At 36.5% G+C, this 17057-nt stretch overlaps 1 protein-coding gene across 1 annotated transcript in view; it reads right to left on the minus strand.

The window, feature by feature from the left end:
* Positions 1 to 17057, minus strand: part of PTPRN2 (protein tyrosine phosphatase receptor type N2) — a gene marked incomplete at its 5' end in the record, with an annotated part of 573168 nt that overhangs the window by 345205 nt on the left and 210906 nt on the right. Inside the window, one exon of the mRNA XM_039345638.1 lies at positions 8998 to 9062. Coding sequence (XP_039201572.1) covers positions 8998 to 9062 — 65 coding nt within the window. The remainder of the gene's footprint in view (positions 1 to 8997; positions 9063 to 17057) is intronic.

Here is a 17057-nt window from a genome sequence, read left to right on the forward strand (position 1 = left end):
TTCGGTCAAGAGGCTGAGAGAGAAATTTGACTGGCTGGACATCAGGGAAGTGACCCCAATCGCACATTACATGGTCTCAGTTGGAGCCGAGGCCAGGGCAATGCAGCCGCTTCCTACTTGCTGGAGCCTATTGCCATAGATCGAACTGCTCCCCAGACTGGCAGGACCCAGGCGAAGCCCAGGACCCAGGCGAAGCCCACCATGTCTTCAGTGAGTCACAAGCCCAGTTGGATAACTGAGAGAGTTCCAGAGATTGCCTCAACTTCAACCGCAGCCTCAGTACCAGTGGCTTGGCTGGTGCCCAGTGCACCGGGCACCTCCTCCCCTCTGTGGACCCACTGCCAATCAGAGCCACATTTGATGGGATCCAGATTGGCTGGCATTCTTGATGAACCAAGTGTGGGGCCACCTGAAACACTATGCTCTTGATTACCCTGACAAGAGAGTGATGGAGAATGCAGTGATAGAAAATCTAGAAGGGGAAATTGCAGAGTGGTGAGCAGCCTCCACAATGAGGACACACTAGAGCTGGGGAACATAAACCTTTTCCTGGAAGAATTGAGAGTCAGGTTTGAAGATGAGTCCCAAGCCCTGGAAGCCGAGATGGAAATACACAACCTAAGGCCAAGGGGCTGTCCAGCTTAGAAGTTTGTGCAAGAATTCCAAAAAGTCATAGGCAGAATAAGGCAGTAGCAGAATAGAATAGAATAGAATAGAATAGAATAGAATAGAATAGAATAGAATAGAATAGAATAGAATAGAATAGAATAGAATAGAATAATAACTTTATTGTCATTTTGAATGTACATTAATCATTATACATTAAAATGAAATTTTGTTGGATCCAGCTCTCAAAGGGTCACCACCTGCAATATATACTACATAAATGTGACATAAATAAATACAGAATTATGCATATACCCACATATATTATATGACACAGAGAAACAACAGTCTAGTTCGAGTTATATATACATGTGCATGGTGATAAAAATGAATCTTGCGAGTTTTTCAGACAGATGGCATAGGGAAAAAAGCTATTACATAATTGGGTAGTCCTGCTAGAAATACTTCAAATACTTCTGTTGCTCCTCCCAGAGAGGAGCAACAGAAACAGACCATAAAATGGGTGTGTGCCATCTCTAACAATGCTTTGAGCTCTAAACACATAGCACTTATAAGCAGCATCCTGAATACCAGGAAGCAAGCTTCCTATGATCTTCTCGGCTGTCCTTACCAATCTCTGTATGGACTTTCTATCTGAGGCACTGCTCCTGATTAACCTCCAGACTGTGCTTAAGCAAGGAATCCGAACCAAGAAACTGTCCCTAGCTGTGAAGTTTGAGCAGTTCGATGGGTCATTAATTGAAGGGTCACCTGCAACACACCTAACTGAACCACTACGGCTGGAGATAAGGTAGCGTTGGAAGATTCTCCAATTTGTAGTGATCCCCAAAATGACTGAGACTTTAATCCTGGGGCCGGCTTGGCTAGATAAGTGGCAACCTACCATATGATGGGAAAACAGTGTGAGAACTATGAGATTAGGAATTGGACTCCTACTTTCTTCTTGTGAAGGCCAAGAGAGAGAAGCCACCATCACTGGAGCCAGGCAGGAATTGACTGAGACTTTGAAAATCGCTGCTGAGTGGTTGCTCGGAATCCAACCTAAACCCTAATGAATATCAGAACCTAGCTGATGTATCTTACCGAGCTACTGACTGTGCAATCGAAATCTTGCCAGGGACAAAACTCCCCAAGCCAAAGATGTATTCTATGACCCCCACAGAGGTGACTGAACTATGAGAATAAATTGATAAGAACCTGGCTAGAGGTTTCATCCAACCAGCAAAATCACGTGTGGCTGCTCCTGTGTTGTTCAAAGTGAAAAAAGATGGGACTCTGAGATTGTGCATTTGGATTTTAAAGGCTTAAATGCTGTTAACATGGAGAACATGTACCTGATGAGGAACATGTTGGCCCATATGGCAAGGGGGAAGATTTTCACTAAACTGGACCTGCGGGAAGCTTATTACCAAATAAGAATTAAGGAAGGGGATGAATGGAAGACTGTCTTTAATTGCCTGCTGGGAAGCTTCCAATTCTTGGAAAAAGATGCAAAGATTTATAAGGAGCAGGCAGATAAGAGGCCATCTCCCCAGAGCCATTTCATATAGGAGAGAAGGTCTACCTCTCGACCAAATACTTAAGATTAAAATTGCCTTATAAGAAGCTGTTTGTTGAAACCAATTACAGAATCAACTTTGAGACCAACACCTTGAACCACCTCGGGACCCATCATAATGGAGGGTGATATCCATTATGAAATAAAACAGATTCTTGACTCTAGGTTGTACAAGGGGAAATTACAGTATCTAGTTCAATGGAAGGACTACCCTTTGTCAGAAGCTACTTGGGTAAAGAGTAGACATATGAAGGCAGAAAGATTAATAAATACATTTCATGACAAACATCCACCAAAGTCTAGGGAACCATGAAAAGATTAGAATCACATTGATGTGTATTTATGCTTATTATCTTTCAGGAACTCCTTTCCCTTTCGGGGGGTCCGACTCTCAACTTCTGAAACAAACCTGGCTGAAGCCATCTTTTTTGTTCTGAGTTGCCACATAGATGGGAGGAGAAGGGAGAAAATAGTATTGGTATTTGTATCGCTAGACAAAACACTGAGCAGTTCCATGGGAACCAAGGTCATTTCTTCAAGTGCAGGAAGGAGGAGCGAAGACAATTAGAGAAGCTCGCCAATTGCTTTCATTGGTAATGTGATTTATAGCATAGTAGAGGGGAAGGGAGTTTACTTTTAGTTACTTCGAATCTCTAGGGAAATTTCAGAGTTGGTTTTAATTTTGACTGTGTCAATATTATGTATCCAATAAACATGTGCTTTAAGGAAACTTCAAGCCTTGGAGTTCTGCTTTATGTGGTTTCATTAGTCAGAACCTTGACATATCTGTTTTTTGATCTAAGCTGTTCTACTATATATTGTTTGTTTTGTACAGAGTTTGTAATTGCATTGTCTGTTTTCCAACCAATCTATTGCACTATTGTATTATTTAAAGACTCTATTTCAAAACTGCTAATTTTCACCAAGCCAGTTTTGTCTTTGAACAAAGTACTATTTGTTTGCTCAATTCTTAGCTGATTTTGGCTGATTTCAAAGATTAAGTGGATTTGATTAGTAACTTGGATGAGAGATCATCAGTCAAGCCAAAGTCTATAGGTAACACCGGACAGCTGGAAAAACTATCTTAGATGGCTGTAGCGAAAAACTTCAATTCTGTTACCAAGAAAACTGCAAATACATAACCATGAAGTTATTAGAAGTTGAATTACAATTGAAAACTATGTGGACAAATAGATTGAAGTTTACACTTAATTATAATCTGAAAGAAATGTTTTATAAGATGAAGTATGGTATGTATTTAATGCTCACAAATTGTCAAAAGTATATAAAGGAGTTTCAAACGTATGCTGGAAATACAAATGCAAAGAATGTTCTTTTTATTGGGGTATTTTTATTTTAATTCAGAAGATTCTTAAAATAAATAAAAAATGGTTTCTATTTAGGTTTTATGGACAATGAGCTTGAAAAAAGATGTAGAAGTTTCTTAATATATATGTTGATAGCAGTGAGAATTTTATACACATAAAGATAGATGCACAAATTCCTACAATGGAAGAATGAATGGTAAATGTGATAAACTGGCAGAAATGGCAAAATTGACTGTTTTAATTAAAGAGACAAATTTATCTACGATTTTTTTTTCTATTGGGAAACCACTTCTGGATTTGTCTAGGGAGATTCTCAACCATCCAGGTCATGGATGTCCCAAAGGTACTTTTCAAAAGGCAACTGGACTTTCTTGGTTTTTTCCCCCTTGAAAATATTTCATTTGTCATCCAAGAAGTTTCTTCAGTCAGAACTCCATTCAGTCAGATATGAAGAAGCTTCTTGGATGAGTTGAATTCTGAAACATTATGGTGAGCAAGATTTTCCATAGAAGATTATATATAGTATACAAACAAAGAATTTGTGGCTTCAAACAGAATGAAAAGATCCAAGATGAAAAATTGTACCCAGAATTCATAAAGTTCAGTTGGACAAACACCTTTATTCAATAGAAAGGAAGGGCAGATGATTGAGCTACACAGGGATGCTATTATTACTGCAAGCAAGAAGTGAAAAGCCAATTATCCATTTGCTCAATAAACATATGAGCAACATTACACATTATTCAGATATTGAGAAGATGAAAGTTTTCTCCTCAACCAGAAACAACCTGTTAGTTAGCAATAATTTACTTTGAAATGAATAACTAATTTTCTAACTGAAAAGCTGTGACATATTGACATAGTAAAATAATATGATTTCCAGACATGGAAATGTCATACATAATCAATATAGAATATTGCATTAGAGTATAAATATGTTTATTAAGGGAAAAGATATTCAGAGAAGCTCTACATTCTTTCCATGAGAAGTATACTTTTAAAGAACAAGTTGAGTACCAATAAAGGAAAATATTTGTAGCTTAAGGTTGAACTTTGGGGTCATTGGTGCTCTCTTAGCTTGTTTCTTTTCTTGTAGAAATTTCATTACCCAAACTAGATAACATCATCAGGTCTAGGAAGGAGTGGAGTTTGCCCTCAATTTATATTCTCATGGGTTGGCCTGTCACTGTTGGTGGGAGTAGTCCTGATGGTTCTTTGGTTGAGCTGTTTACTGTTAGCTTGTTTGGCAGTTCCTTGATTGGAAGCCTGACGCTCTGACATTGGTCATTAATGAACAAATAGACAAAAACAATATCTACATAACTGTGCAAAAGAGACAATCAACAAGCCAAAAACAAACAGAAAGACCAAAACACCTCCCTACCAGCAATCAACACCCAGATGAACATAGATTAACACCAATATTAATATCAGACAAACAATCAAGAAGAAACAATACTTCAATCAGGAACTGCTAAGCAAGCTAACAGCTCAACTAAAGAATCATCAGGATCATTCCCACCAACTCTGACAGGTTAAGCCACTAGAACAGTGGTTCTCAACCTTTCTAATGCCGCGATCCCATAATACAGTTCCCCATGTTGTGGTGACCCCCAACCACTTATACATCACCGGGTGCCAGGGGCGTGGCCAAAGAAAAGGGAGAAAAATGGTGGATAGTCTTGTTTGGCGACCCCCGTGAAATGGTCGTTCGACTTCAAATGGGGTTGAGAACCACTGCACTAGAATATAAATTGAGACCAAACCCCACTCCTTAATAGCACTGATGATGTTACTTAGTTTGGGTAAGGAAAGATCTATAAGAAACCAATCAAGCTCAGAGAACAGCAAGAACACAGCAAAAATTTGAGTATTTATATTATGAGAGCCTTTTCCGCTTAAAACAAAATTCCCCCAATCGTCATTCTGTATTCATCTCTAGCAGGTAGCAAGTCAATTTTTGTCCTCAATGTCAAGCACACTTTCCTTTTGCATTCTTTGGCTGCATTCAGTGGAAAACATTTATTAAAGAACTGTTTCTGCACAGCAAGACAAATAATAATTAATATTAACATAAGCTGGGTGCATTGGTGTTTTCTTTTAATTAAAAAAGCATAAAGGAAACAGGATGGGTGTAGTACTACAGCCATAAGGCAAAGCTCCCTCTTCTATTTTATGTGAGGCTGACTAAAATTGAATTACTAATGCTACCATGGCAACCATTCAATCATTTCACAATTCTGCTGGTTTTAAAAAAACACACACAAACATGCTACTTCCATACAGAGAAATCATAAGCTAACATGGTATACTCCACAATTGTGCTTTTTATAACATTCCAAGGAGCAACATGTACCAGAATAAATCAATAACTGTTTCTGCACTTTAGAACCCATTTGTAACTTTTTATCACCCCACTATCCCTGTCATTTACTTGTGTAAAATACACAGAAAAACAAATGTTAAGGTATTGGATTCAGAAGATAAGATAAGGAATTACAGAAGACTACTGGTTTTGACACTGAAGCTGCAACTTGTCAGTTGCAAGTCAAAATACTTCTGTGCAAGTTTCAAGATGGATAAACACTTTGATAAATGATACCGACAGTTGTGCTTGATGATTGTATGATTAGCTTTAAATAACTTTCCTGAGAGCCAGTGTCACCTTTATATTTAAAATAAAGACAATATCTGCAGAACTGGGGCACATGCTTCAAAATGTCACTTTATGCCTTAAACTTCATTTCTTCCAAAGAATTTAACATGCATCCTGCAATATGAAGCACTTCAGTAGCTGTTTTATCAGTTAGTAGATAAAACTGCAGATGTAGGCACATTTGTGTGGAAATAAATATCTTTATGTTGAATGTGCATGTCCACCTATTGGCTTTAATCCACTATCTATTATACACAAACACAGTAGTTAATATATTTGTCTGTGGATGATCTATTCTGGTGTTATTTTCCTTTTATAAAGAGCAATTCCAGATAAGGGCAATATCAACAGAATTAAGCATTATCTAACCTATATAGTAATATCAGGAGCTGTTCCAATTTAATATTCCAATTAAAACCATGATAGCATGCCACCTGCTGTGGACTGCAATAAATGACCCAGGTTCATCTAAAGTATCACCATCAACCTGGGTTGTGACCACCATCCAAATCCAGCGGCTGTGTCTGAATCAATATACTCTAAATGACATTCTGTGCTTCTTGGACATAGGTTGCCATTCTTCTTATTAGGATGTGTGAGGGTTGATGTCTCTGAGGGTTTGCTACTCTTACATGACTGTGAATACTTGCTTGTTATTTGTGATTCTCTTTCTAATTTTTCTTGAGCCATGTAACAGTGCTGCTACCTTGAAGATGTGTTTTCACAATTATCTGCTATGCTTCAGATTCCCTCTCTTAATTACATCAAGACAGATAATAATCTGACAGTTTGCCTCCAGGAGGCATCTCCTAGATCACAGAAATTTCTCTTCTGCATCCTTCAAGCACAGATGCCAATTCAGAAAAGGTCTCAGGAGCACTTTGGCCAACCTCAATAAAATGAGAATTGCACTTGAAAAGTTACTAATCTACTTAATTTCTTGAGGGCTGATTAACTTTTTACACTAACATCCCAATTCTAAATACATTATTTTGAAGCAAGTGCTATTGATTCACTTACAGGGATGTTTTTTAAGACTTGTGTTTTAGATGCACATGTTAACTAACAACTTCTTAAAACAACCACTTCTTTGTCCTCAGAGAAGGTTTAAGATCAGGCAAATACCATAATTTCAAGGGCCCCATATTTTAGCTGCATTTTAAACACTGATAAATTTAAAACATGAATTAACCTCATATGCAGAAGAAATTATACGCAGAAGCCAATTTTCATATCTCCCTTTTCTCTGTTCATTTATTTAATTATTTTAATCTTATTTTTAAAATCAATATGCCTTATACAAAAAATTAAATAGCAGTAAACTCACTAAAAAAGAGCAAGGAAAAATATAGCAACATTAAAATCAACAACATTAAAATCACCTGGAAACCTAACATCTATTTACAACTGAAACTGCCCCCTCTCTGACCTGCACAAGGCTCTGTTGAATTCGATAGGCCATATGGTTGGGTTCGCACACTGGATAGTGCCACAATATTGTTTATTTGAGGTTTTTCTCTAGGACACATCATCTCAGTAATATGGGTTGCTTGACTGCCATGGAAAACCCATGTCATTCTGGTGGTTGATTTTGCAATGGAAAGTTTTACAATGAAAAGACTGAGATTGTCATTTAAGCTTCTTGCTCTTCTCCAAAGACCTATTGCCCAGGACACTGGCCAATGTGGGTGTGCAATTTGAGCCTCCAGTAACCTAGAGATGGTTCCACATTAGCAGATGCCCCATAGCAGCACCTCATCTATTTTGCAGTTGGTCCAGATGGCTGGCCAACTAATCTGTCATCAAGGAGTTCATAGCTGGTCTTCCTATTTGTTCACACGATGCTAAGCAATTATTTCTAATCATAGTTTGTTGAACATGTCATTGTGACCTGATTTGCACTTATTATGAAGCCATAATGATTCCTTCATCAAGCTAATCCCAAATAAAGAAATTATATTGTAGCTTCATGCAATGTGTAAAGCCCACTTCCCTTTATTCTCTCCCTCAATTCATATGTTTCTCACAATCGACTGCTGTCTGTTAATACTTTGGTGCAACTGTTCAACTCTGAAGGCAGACTTCCTGGGCCAATAGCAGCTATGTGGTCCTGCAATTCTGGGAGCAGTAATCCCAGATGAATTGGAGGAGACCAGGTTGAAGAAGGTTAAATTGAGTGCTTGCAGCATTAAACAGCACCAGACAGTTAAAGAGAAGTGCAAAAGTGATTTGTAAAGTATCCATCAATATACAATTAATAGCAGATTTTGCAATTTGTTTTGTTCTGACAGGCTGTATTATTTTCTTATCTAAATCCTTTGATTTATTTTTTGATGGAATCTTAACTCTCTTTTATAAAGATATTCTATGTATAAGAGGAGTGTTGCCTTAAAAGAGTACGTCATATATATTAGAAATTTAAGCAAACTTAAAAGCATAGAAAATTAGAAAGTAGTCCACAAAAAACATGGTCAGACATCAAGGGATACATTATCCTAAATGTAAAACTTGGCAGGTCTGCAGCTGAAACACAGTTTTAATTAAAACAGATGAAAATAACCAGACTCACCAATTGCATTATTGGTTTTGGGGAATCTTGTTGCAAACATATGATAAAGCCATGAAAATTCTTAAAAGCTATAATGATTTACTTATATGGTTGATGAAATAGGACATTATTATGACAGAAGCAAGAATTTAATAATCAGAAAAATGTAAACGCCTTTAGGAAGATTAACACAATTTACCTACAAACATTGAAGAGAGTTAAGATTCCATCAAAAATAAATCAAAGGATTTAGATAAGAAGATATGCGGTATTCACTTACCTTCTCCATGCCAATCTTCAATATTTCCAATCCTGTATCCTTTTCAAGCATACTTTTGTTGTCAGCTGTTAAGAAAATTAAAAATGGCATAGTTAAAGGTGTTGCAATGAATTTGCATCATCTTCTTTCATCACTGTTACACATTTTCAAGGACTTAGATCTCACCATCCTCACAGAATCACTGTAAAATGGATTAGTTTTCAATTTTACAGGGGATAAAAGAAAAGACAAGAAAAAAATAGAAAGCTACCTCAACTGTTCTATAAATCAGTAGGGTAGCCTCCTGTTGAAACTAGAATATTGTCATCTTGATCAACTTTGTCATACAACATAAGCTCAGTTTATTTACTGAATGTTCTTCCTGTTTTCAGTGGCTGGTCTAAAAGGAGTCAGATGGGGCTACTAGGAAATGAGCTGACTTTAGAACACCTACTTGCTCACATGGGATCTTCAAAAGCTAGCTCTAGTTAACATTTTGATGGTCTCCAGGAAATCTCAGGATTAAAAGTAGATAGGGAAGTTGAATACATAAGAAGGCAATGGAAAAGCACTTCCCTATCACATGAAGAGAGTTGCATGGGTGTGTTCATATAGTCACATAAGTTGAAATTAACTCAGTCAAGTTTTTATTGTTTTATGCAACTCAGACGCAAAATTGTATGAAGCTCTGAATATGTATGAAGCTTTGAATAAATTGCCCAAAGTCCCTTCAAAAATTGTTAATAAATTGAAATTTTCAATGTGAGAGAAGGTGAGCATTACTAAATATATGGTTACTAATAAGATTGATTGTATTTAATTTAAATATATTTAAATTCAGCCAAACTTATTTTTTTGTCCATATCTTAACTTATTTAATTTTCCAGACTCTTAGGATTTAGCTGTCAATGTGTTGCTCAAAACCAACTGATCATTCTGCTTTCCAAATTCTGTACTCCAACTAGTAAACACATCAAACCAGGTGCAGATAATTAGCCATTTGGAAAGATACATATTCATACAAGAGCATTCTCTACATACAGTACTTCCGTAGGTTGACTGTTAGCTTCAAGAAATCTCAGCAAATTACATGAGTGTCATCAAAGATATTATCTCTCTTGCTTTAGGTGAAAGATTAAGATGATACTCCAACATTTTTTGCAACAAGGTTGAATCTAATGGCCCAAATGGATCATGCTACGGGATCTGGTGTGGAAGAGCATTCTCTATCACACAGATGCTAGATGGAAAATACAGGTCTGAATGCAACTCTTCATATCCCTGTCCTCTTGATAGTTCAACATCCAATGCCTAAGACAGCCTCACCATTCCTGATGGTAGGACTAGCCTTGTTCATCCTAACCTTTTCTAAATAAGTTCAATAATTTTCCAGGATCACAGTTTAGACACACAAATTCAGGACTAATTTAATTCATTCTTGCTATTTAGGCATTTATTCAGTGTTACATGGATTTAAACAGTCAACTAACATCAGCCTTATTTATCTTCCCAATTCCCCAGAAAGAAGGCTTGGTAAATGTTATTAAATCTCCTTTGTATAAAAAGAAGGGGAAACTAGGATAGATACTTGAGTCAAATCACCTTAGCCTTCCTGAATCAATGCTACGGTAGCGATTAAAATTCAATACTTTGTCAACAGAATGATTTCATACTATAAGCCTATGGATCTTAATATGTGCTTTTTGTAATATACACATATCATGTTAATCTGTAACAATAAACAGATCATGCAGCTGAGTTGATTTCAAACACTCAAACAACTAACAAGAAAATGTCTCAAACCCCACTGATAATGTGAATTAATGGTTGCTCTATACTGAGGACTCCTTATGAAATGAATTCTGCTATACAAATGTCAACTATTTATTTCAAAGGAGCAAATATATTTCACATTTTGGCTCCTCCAGAATAATGCTCAAAGGATATGGAAATGTCAGTGATTTATTTCTTTATTCTCTAATACTGTTTTTTGTTTTTATAATTTTTTACAAAGTGTAAATTTCATCATAGTCTTTAAGGAGTTAGTGGTGGTTACATACACTTATCTATCTATCTATCTATCTATCTATCTATCTATCTATCTATCTATCTATCTATCTATCTATCTATCCATCCATCCATCCATCTATCTACCTACCTATCTACGTACCTACCTACCTAGCTACCCATCTATCTAGACAGATTTTGGTGGGAAATTCCTGGTTGGTATCATGATCCAAAGTGCTTAGTTTTCATACTCAACCTAATAATTTTTTTATAGGATGGAGTTAGCCAGCCTTCTATGAAATCTCCAAATTTGACTGAATGAAAGAATCTATAGCTGGGAGAGATTTGGAAGTCCTCAAAGGCAATTCAATAGGTGATTTTAGCTTAGCTTAGAAGAAGGTTATGTCATAAAATATTGCTTGGTCCTGTTCTTTGTATTTTTCAATTATGAATGTCCAATTTACTATGCAAAATTTACTATGCTATATCTTTATCCAGCTTTATTGGCGGGTTTTTGGTTTTTTTGCCCCTTCCCCATTCCTTCCATTTCCCCAGCTGGCAAAATTGATATGCACTTTTTTAATCACCTGGAATTTCTTTGTTTGCTAATTTTTAAACTGAAGTTTGGAATTCAGCAGTTTTGCTCAGCATGAAAATAAGCACAAAAGCAGTATGCTTGCCCAACTATGGGATGGGGTGTGTGTCAAGGAGGAGATTTGGGAAAGTCTTGAATCAAGATGGAAAATAAATAATCACCATTGCTGACACTGAATGGAATCAAGCACGATATCTCCACAACTATCCTCCTTTAAGCTTCTTTTTCCTATCTTTCTGTTTAAAAGATTGCCATTCGGATGGAAGAAAAGAAAATGCGGGCCGTTTATTAAAGAGATGCTGTAAAATTGTCACAATTAACCATCTGCATCCATCTAGAGGAGGCCTCAGTCTTGTCTGTTGGAAGAGTCTTGTGAAGTCTGTTATGGATGATTATGGCAATCAATTTCAAGGCTCCAGTTCTTTCTGCTGGAAAATGGCTGTTCCTCCACTCCAACACACAGTGACAGAAATAAATTGTGCTGCTCAGGAAGTTCACCTTTAGAGACTCAAAGCTCTGAGCTGTGGCAACCTCTCTATCTCGTTGAACACTCAGCAACCATTGAGTTGTGCTGCTTAATAGAGCAAGGCCATTAAGTTGTCCCCATTGTAATTTAGATCACAGAAGAGACTTCTACAGATTCTTTCAAGTTAAAATAACTAGTATAAAGAGAGCAGGCGATATTATTGCACCATAGCTACGTGCTTAATTATATGGAATTGTCAAGTGCAAAGAATTATTCTGATAAATTAAAATACTAATTAAATAGACTATTGCTGAATTCTGAGAACATTATAAGGTTCCACTTCCTCAGGTAATTTGCATATCTTCATCTCCTGAATTTAATTTTAATGGATTTCTTTTTAAATGTGTATTCAAGAACTGGTTGGGAGTTTTTAGACACATGGGAATATTTTTTTAATTGCCTTAAAAGAGGAGCACCCATTTCTTCCATCTTTTCTAGAAATGTTTGCAATTCAAATTGTATTTTTAATAATTAAGAAAATGTTACAGGTGTATTGATGGGAGTTATCTTTTTGTAGTAATATATTCTCTAAACAATCATTTTTTCAAACCTATCAGTATTAAAATGCAAATAACAAGATCTCAATTCATCAAAGATCTGCAGATGAAAATTTGATATTTAGCATCTGTGTTAAAAATTTAATATGGTTCTATTTGTCTCAGTATTCATACAAATCATATGATATACAAAACCACACCCATGATTTAAATACATGACTTAATAAAAATATTTAAAGCATGTATTGTTAAAAAGCATGCTCTTTTTTGGCACTATATCCTTCTGAAATATGGTTACATTCTACTTCTAACCACCAATTCTTAAGCCAAGTAAATCCTTTTTTTTTCTTTGAAAAATATTTTTTGGGATCAATTACTTTTAAGGATTCTGTAAAAATTAATGTAGTATGCATTTTAGTATAAACTGAACTAATTTTCTCTTCTGGAACACATGTGACACACAATTACCCTTTGGATTTTGTATTTCTGTGAAACAGTCCCACAATGGAAAAAATATATAAAATCTATACATTCAAGAAAAAGCATATAAAAATACAGTATGTCCATTTTGAATACGTGTGTTGGGATAAATGCAAACAAAAGTGCACATGAATGTGGAAAGTTGCATAAATTTGGTCTTTCTTCACAATATTTGGAAGCATAGAAACTGCATCCGTACCCAATCTTCACATTTACAGTATAATTATTTCACTACAGCTATTTTTGGCCTAAAAAAGATTACTAAAAGTTTTCAAACATATAATTCTTTATTATGTCAGTCACATTAAAATAGATGAATTGATCATGTAAACTGACATGTTCTGTTTCACTGCAACAGTGCCTGTTACTAAGTTCAGATGCAACAAATATGATTCATCCAAACTTCTGTCTTATAACAATGGATCTGCCTAAATTATTTGAAGAATCATTAATTATCATTGTTACTTCCATCAATAAGCTCTCACTATACAATGTATGTATCTAATCTCCTGGGTTGGCAATAGAAACAAATAGGCATAAACTGATGCAGATTTTAATGCATATATGACATTATATCTTCTAGAACACAATCTTAGGAGAGATGACAGAGAAGAAGAAGTAGTACACATTTAATCATTTATTCAATGTTTCACATTTCAGTTATTGATACTGAACAGAAGCTAAAATATTGGGTGTGGACAAGGAAATCTCCATCAAGCTATGTCATGAATTTTATTAAAAGATGTTATAAGACCATGCTTACTTGGTTGCTGTGAACTAAACTTTACAAAGTTTCTATGAAGGAAGGGGAAAATATAAATGAGAACAAAGGAAGAAAAGAATGGTCAAAACAATTAAAAAACAAAAATTAGAATATTTCAACATGTGATGCGATACCCAGAAAAGTACAGCATACTCCATTTAATCCTCCAGGGAAAGATTGAAGGCAAATAAGGTCCAGGCAGAAGAAGAACATCGTGGCTTCAAAATCTAAGGGACTGGTTTGGACAAAACTCAGCAGCACTTTTTCGTGCGGCTGCTGATAAAAAGAGGATCGCCAATATGATCACCAACGTTCTATAACGGATATGGCACAAGAAGAAGAAGAATAGTAAATATGCTGTTTCTAAAAATCAACATAATTGCTCTGCATATAAGTAGCCTTTCTTGTCCATGTTCTCTGAATGGATCACACACTATACATATTCATAGTCAGATACATAACTGCTCTCTACTGGGTACAATAACTTACAAAACTTACTATATAGTTACTCCTTCACTTATGAATCCAATGGGATGGGAATTTCCATTGTTAAGCAATGTGGCTGTTAAGCGAGTCATGCCCAATTTTATGACCTTTTTCCCATGGTTGTTTAAGCAAATCACTGCAGCTATTAAATGAATCAGGCAATTCTTAAGCAAATCTGGCTTGGCAGAAAATGACTAGATCACAAATGGCAGTCACATCATCCTGGTAGGTACAAACATTGCAAATACATGCCGAATGCTAAGTGCCCAAATTTTGATCATGCGACTATGGGAAAGCTGTGCCATTTGTCAGTGCAAGGATCAGTTGTAAGTCACAATGCTGTTTTAACTTTGTGTAGTAACTAAACAAATGATTGTAAGATGAGGATTATCAGATACAATTTTTATACGTGCTTTAGTCATTGATCAGTACTGTAATGAATACAATCACTTTTTTGTATTTCTTTCATTTTTTTTAACTTTTGTTCCATATTGATCTTTTTGAAATGTAATACATGCTATATGTTATTTTAAAAAGCATATGAGCGATATCTTACTTAACCTTCACAATACTTACTTAACCTTCACAATAAGAAAGGCCTTCAAATTTGGGGTTTTATTTTAAAATTAGTGGACTATGAGCCCATCTTTGTTTTAGCATATGCAACCAAGTTTTGGCTTGCTTTAATTATGTATCCTTATATTGTTCCCGAAGCAGGGGAAAACTCCCCAAATTTTTACAATTGTTACCTAGATTTTCCCAGTTGTTAGCCACTTTTCAAATTCTCCTCCTTGTAGTATATTGTTGAACAATATTGCATACTATGAGTGGGTATATAATAGTTAGTGGGTATATAATATAACCAAAACCCATGCAGTTCATCTTCACCTGGTGCTGACCAATTTTTGATCTTCCTTGCTCTTTTTTCTACCATTTCTGTTGTTATTACTAGTTCTTTCATTTCAACTTCTGTTTTATTTGCATCCACCTCTTTTAACCAAGCCACGTCCTTGTTGTATTTCTTTGGGTTATCCCATATCTGCTTCCAGAACTGCACTGTTTCTTCCTTGTCAGGTACTGACTGATTCATTGCAGTTTCTCCATTGATAGATTGGTAGAAACATTTCTGATTGGATTGAAATTAGAGGTTCTGCCTATAATTTGCAATTTGAGCTTTGTATCTACTGATTTTCCTGGCTATTTATTTGCTGCTTTATTATTTCTGGTGCTTCCTTGATCTTCCTTGTTTCTAAGTGGTATTTCTTGATTAGGTATTCTTTGGTCTTCTTATTCTTCAGCTTCTTTTCTTTCATCTGTTCTAGCTTGCTTGCATGCGATCTTAACTTGCTGATTTTATTTTCCAGTCTAACCTTCCATTTTTGTGGTGCACTGTTTGTTTGTTTTTCTTCTTTGTTGATTTTGCATCCCAGGTATTCAGTTATAACTGCAGCTGTGCTGTACATTAGTTGGTTTGTTTCTTGCAGTGAATTGGTACTTGTACTTGATATTGCATATTTGCATCTTTTAATGCTTGTGCTAGCTGTTTCTTTGAAACAACCTTCAATGCAAGCAGCCTTATTTTATTGTTTTTGTGCTATTCTAGATGCTCAGTTATTTTTTGTTTCAATTTTTTTTTATTTCTTAGAGGGTTTTGTTCTTCCTGAGGAAGAAGTGCCTGGTTTTCAAATGAGAACAGTTCTATATCTCTGCTGGATTTCTTCACTGCCAATGTTGTGTCCTGAGCCTGCGAAGGCAGGCTCGGGATGTTGCAACAGTCTTGGGCAGCTGCAAGCTGCCCGGGACCAGACTGGTCAGCACCAGCCTCGCGCGCATGCGCAAGGCGCTCAGCGTGCCAAAATGTATGTTTTTGGCCCGGGGAACGTCCTTAAGAGAGGCTGAGAGATCTGTGGTGCCTTGAGTTGTAACGGGGCTACTGAAGACCAATAAAGCGTTCCTGAAACAACAAGAATGTCTCGCGCCGTCATTGCCATTAACCAAGGACTCAACACTGGCGATGAGGATGGGATGGCCTTGCAATTACGCAGACAATTGTAAGCTTACCCTGGAGTCCAGCACAGCGAGGAAACGGCATTAAATTCAGCGACTGCCTGCCAATACAGCTTCGTTGGAGGTAAGCTGGCTGATAGACCCTTCCTGCTTTACTAAAATGGCAAAGATTGGAAAACTTTCAGAGTTTGATATTTCACATCCCAAAAGATGGGAATCTTATGTGGCCCGAGCAGAAAATTATTTCAGAGTTAATCAAGTAAGAGAAGATGGCTTAAAGGCTGCCACTCTACTCTGTGTTTGTGGTCAAGATGCATTTGAAATTGCTGAAAACTTAGTAGCCCCTGCACCTCTTGAATCTGTCACCTACACAGATCTTAAGAAATTACTGAAAGAGCATTTTCAACCCAAGTTGTCTGTTATTGCTTGGAGACATACTTTTGAACAGCGGGATCAACGGGCTGGTGAATCAGCTAAAGAGTACATTGCTGCATTAAGAAGGGCAGCTAAGCATTGTGAATTTAAAGATTTAGAGGAAAGACTGAGAGACAGATTTGTATGTGGACTGAGAAACAGAGATGTACAACAAAGACTTTTTGCCAAAGAGGACATATCATTCCAAGATGCCTTGAGAGAGGTTACTGCAGAAGAGGCAGCAAGTGGGGCAATCAAGAATATGAGGCCTATCAAAAGGTCTCCAGAAGCTGTTTCCGTGCACCA

Source organism: Crotalus tigris, unplaced genomic scaffold, assembly GCF_016545835.1.
Source record: "Crotalus tigris isolate CLP2741 ecotype Arizona unplaced genomic scaffold, ASM1654583v1 scf7180000017969.2108049, whole genome shotgun sequence".
Taxonomy (NCBI): domain Eukaryota; kingdom Metazoa; phylum Chordata; class Lepidosauria; order Squamata; family Viperidae; genus Crotalus; species Crotalus tigris.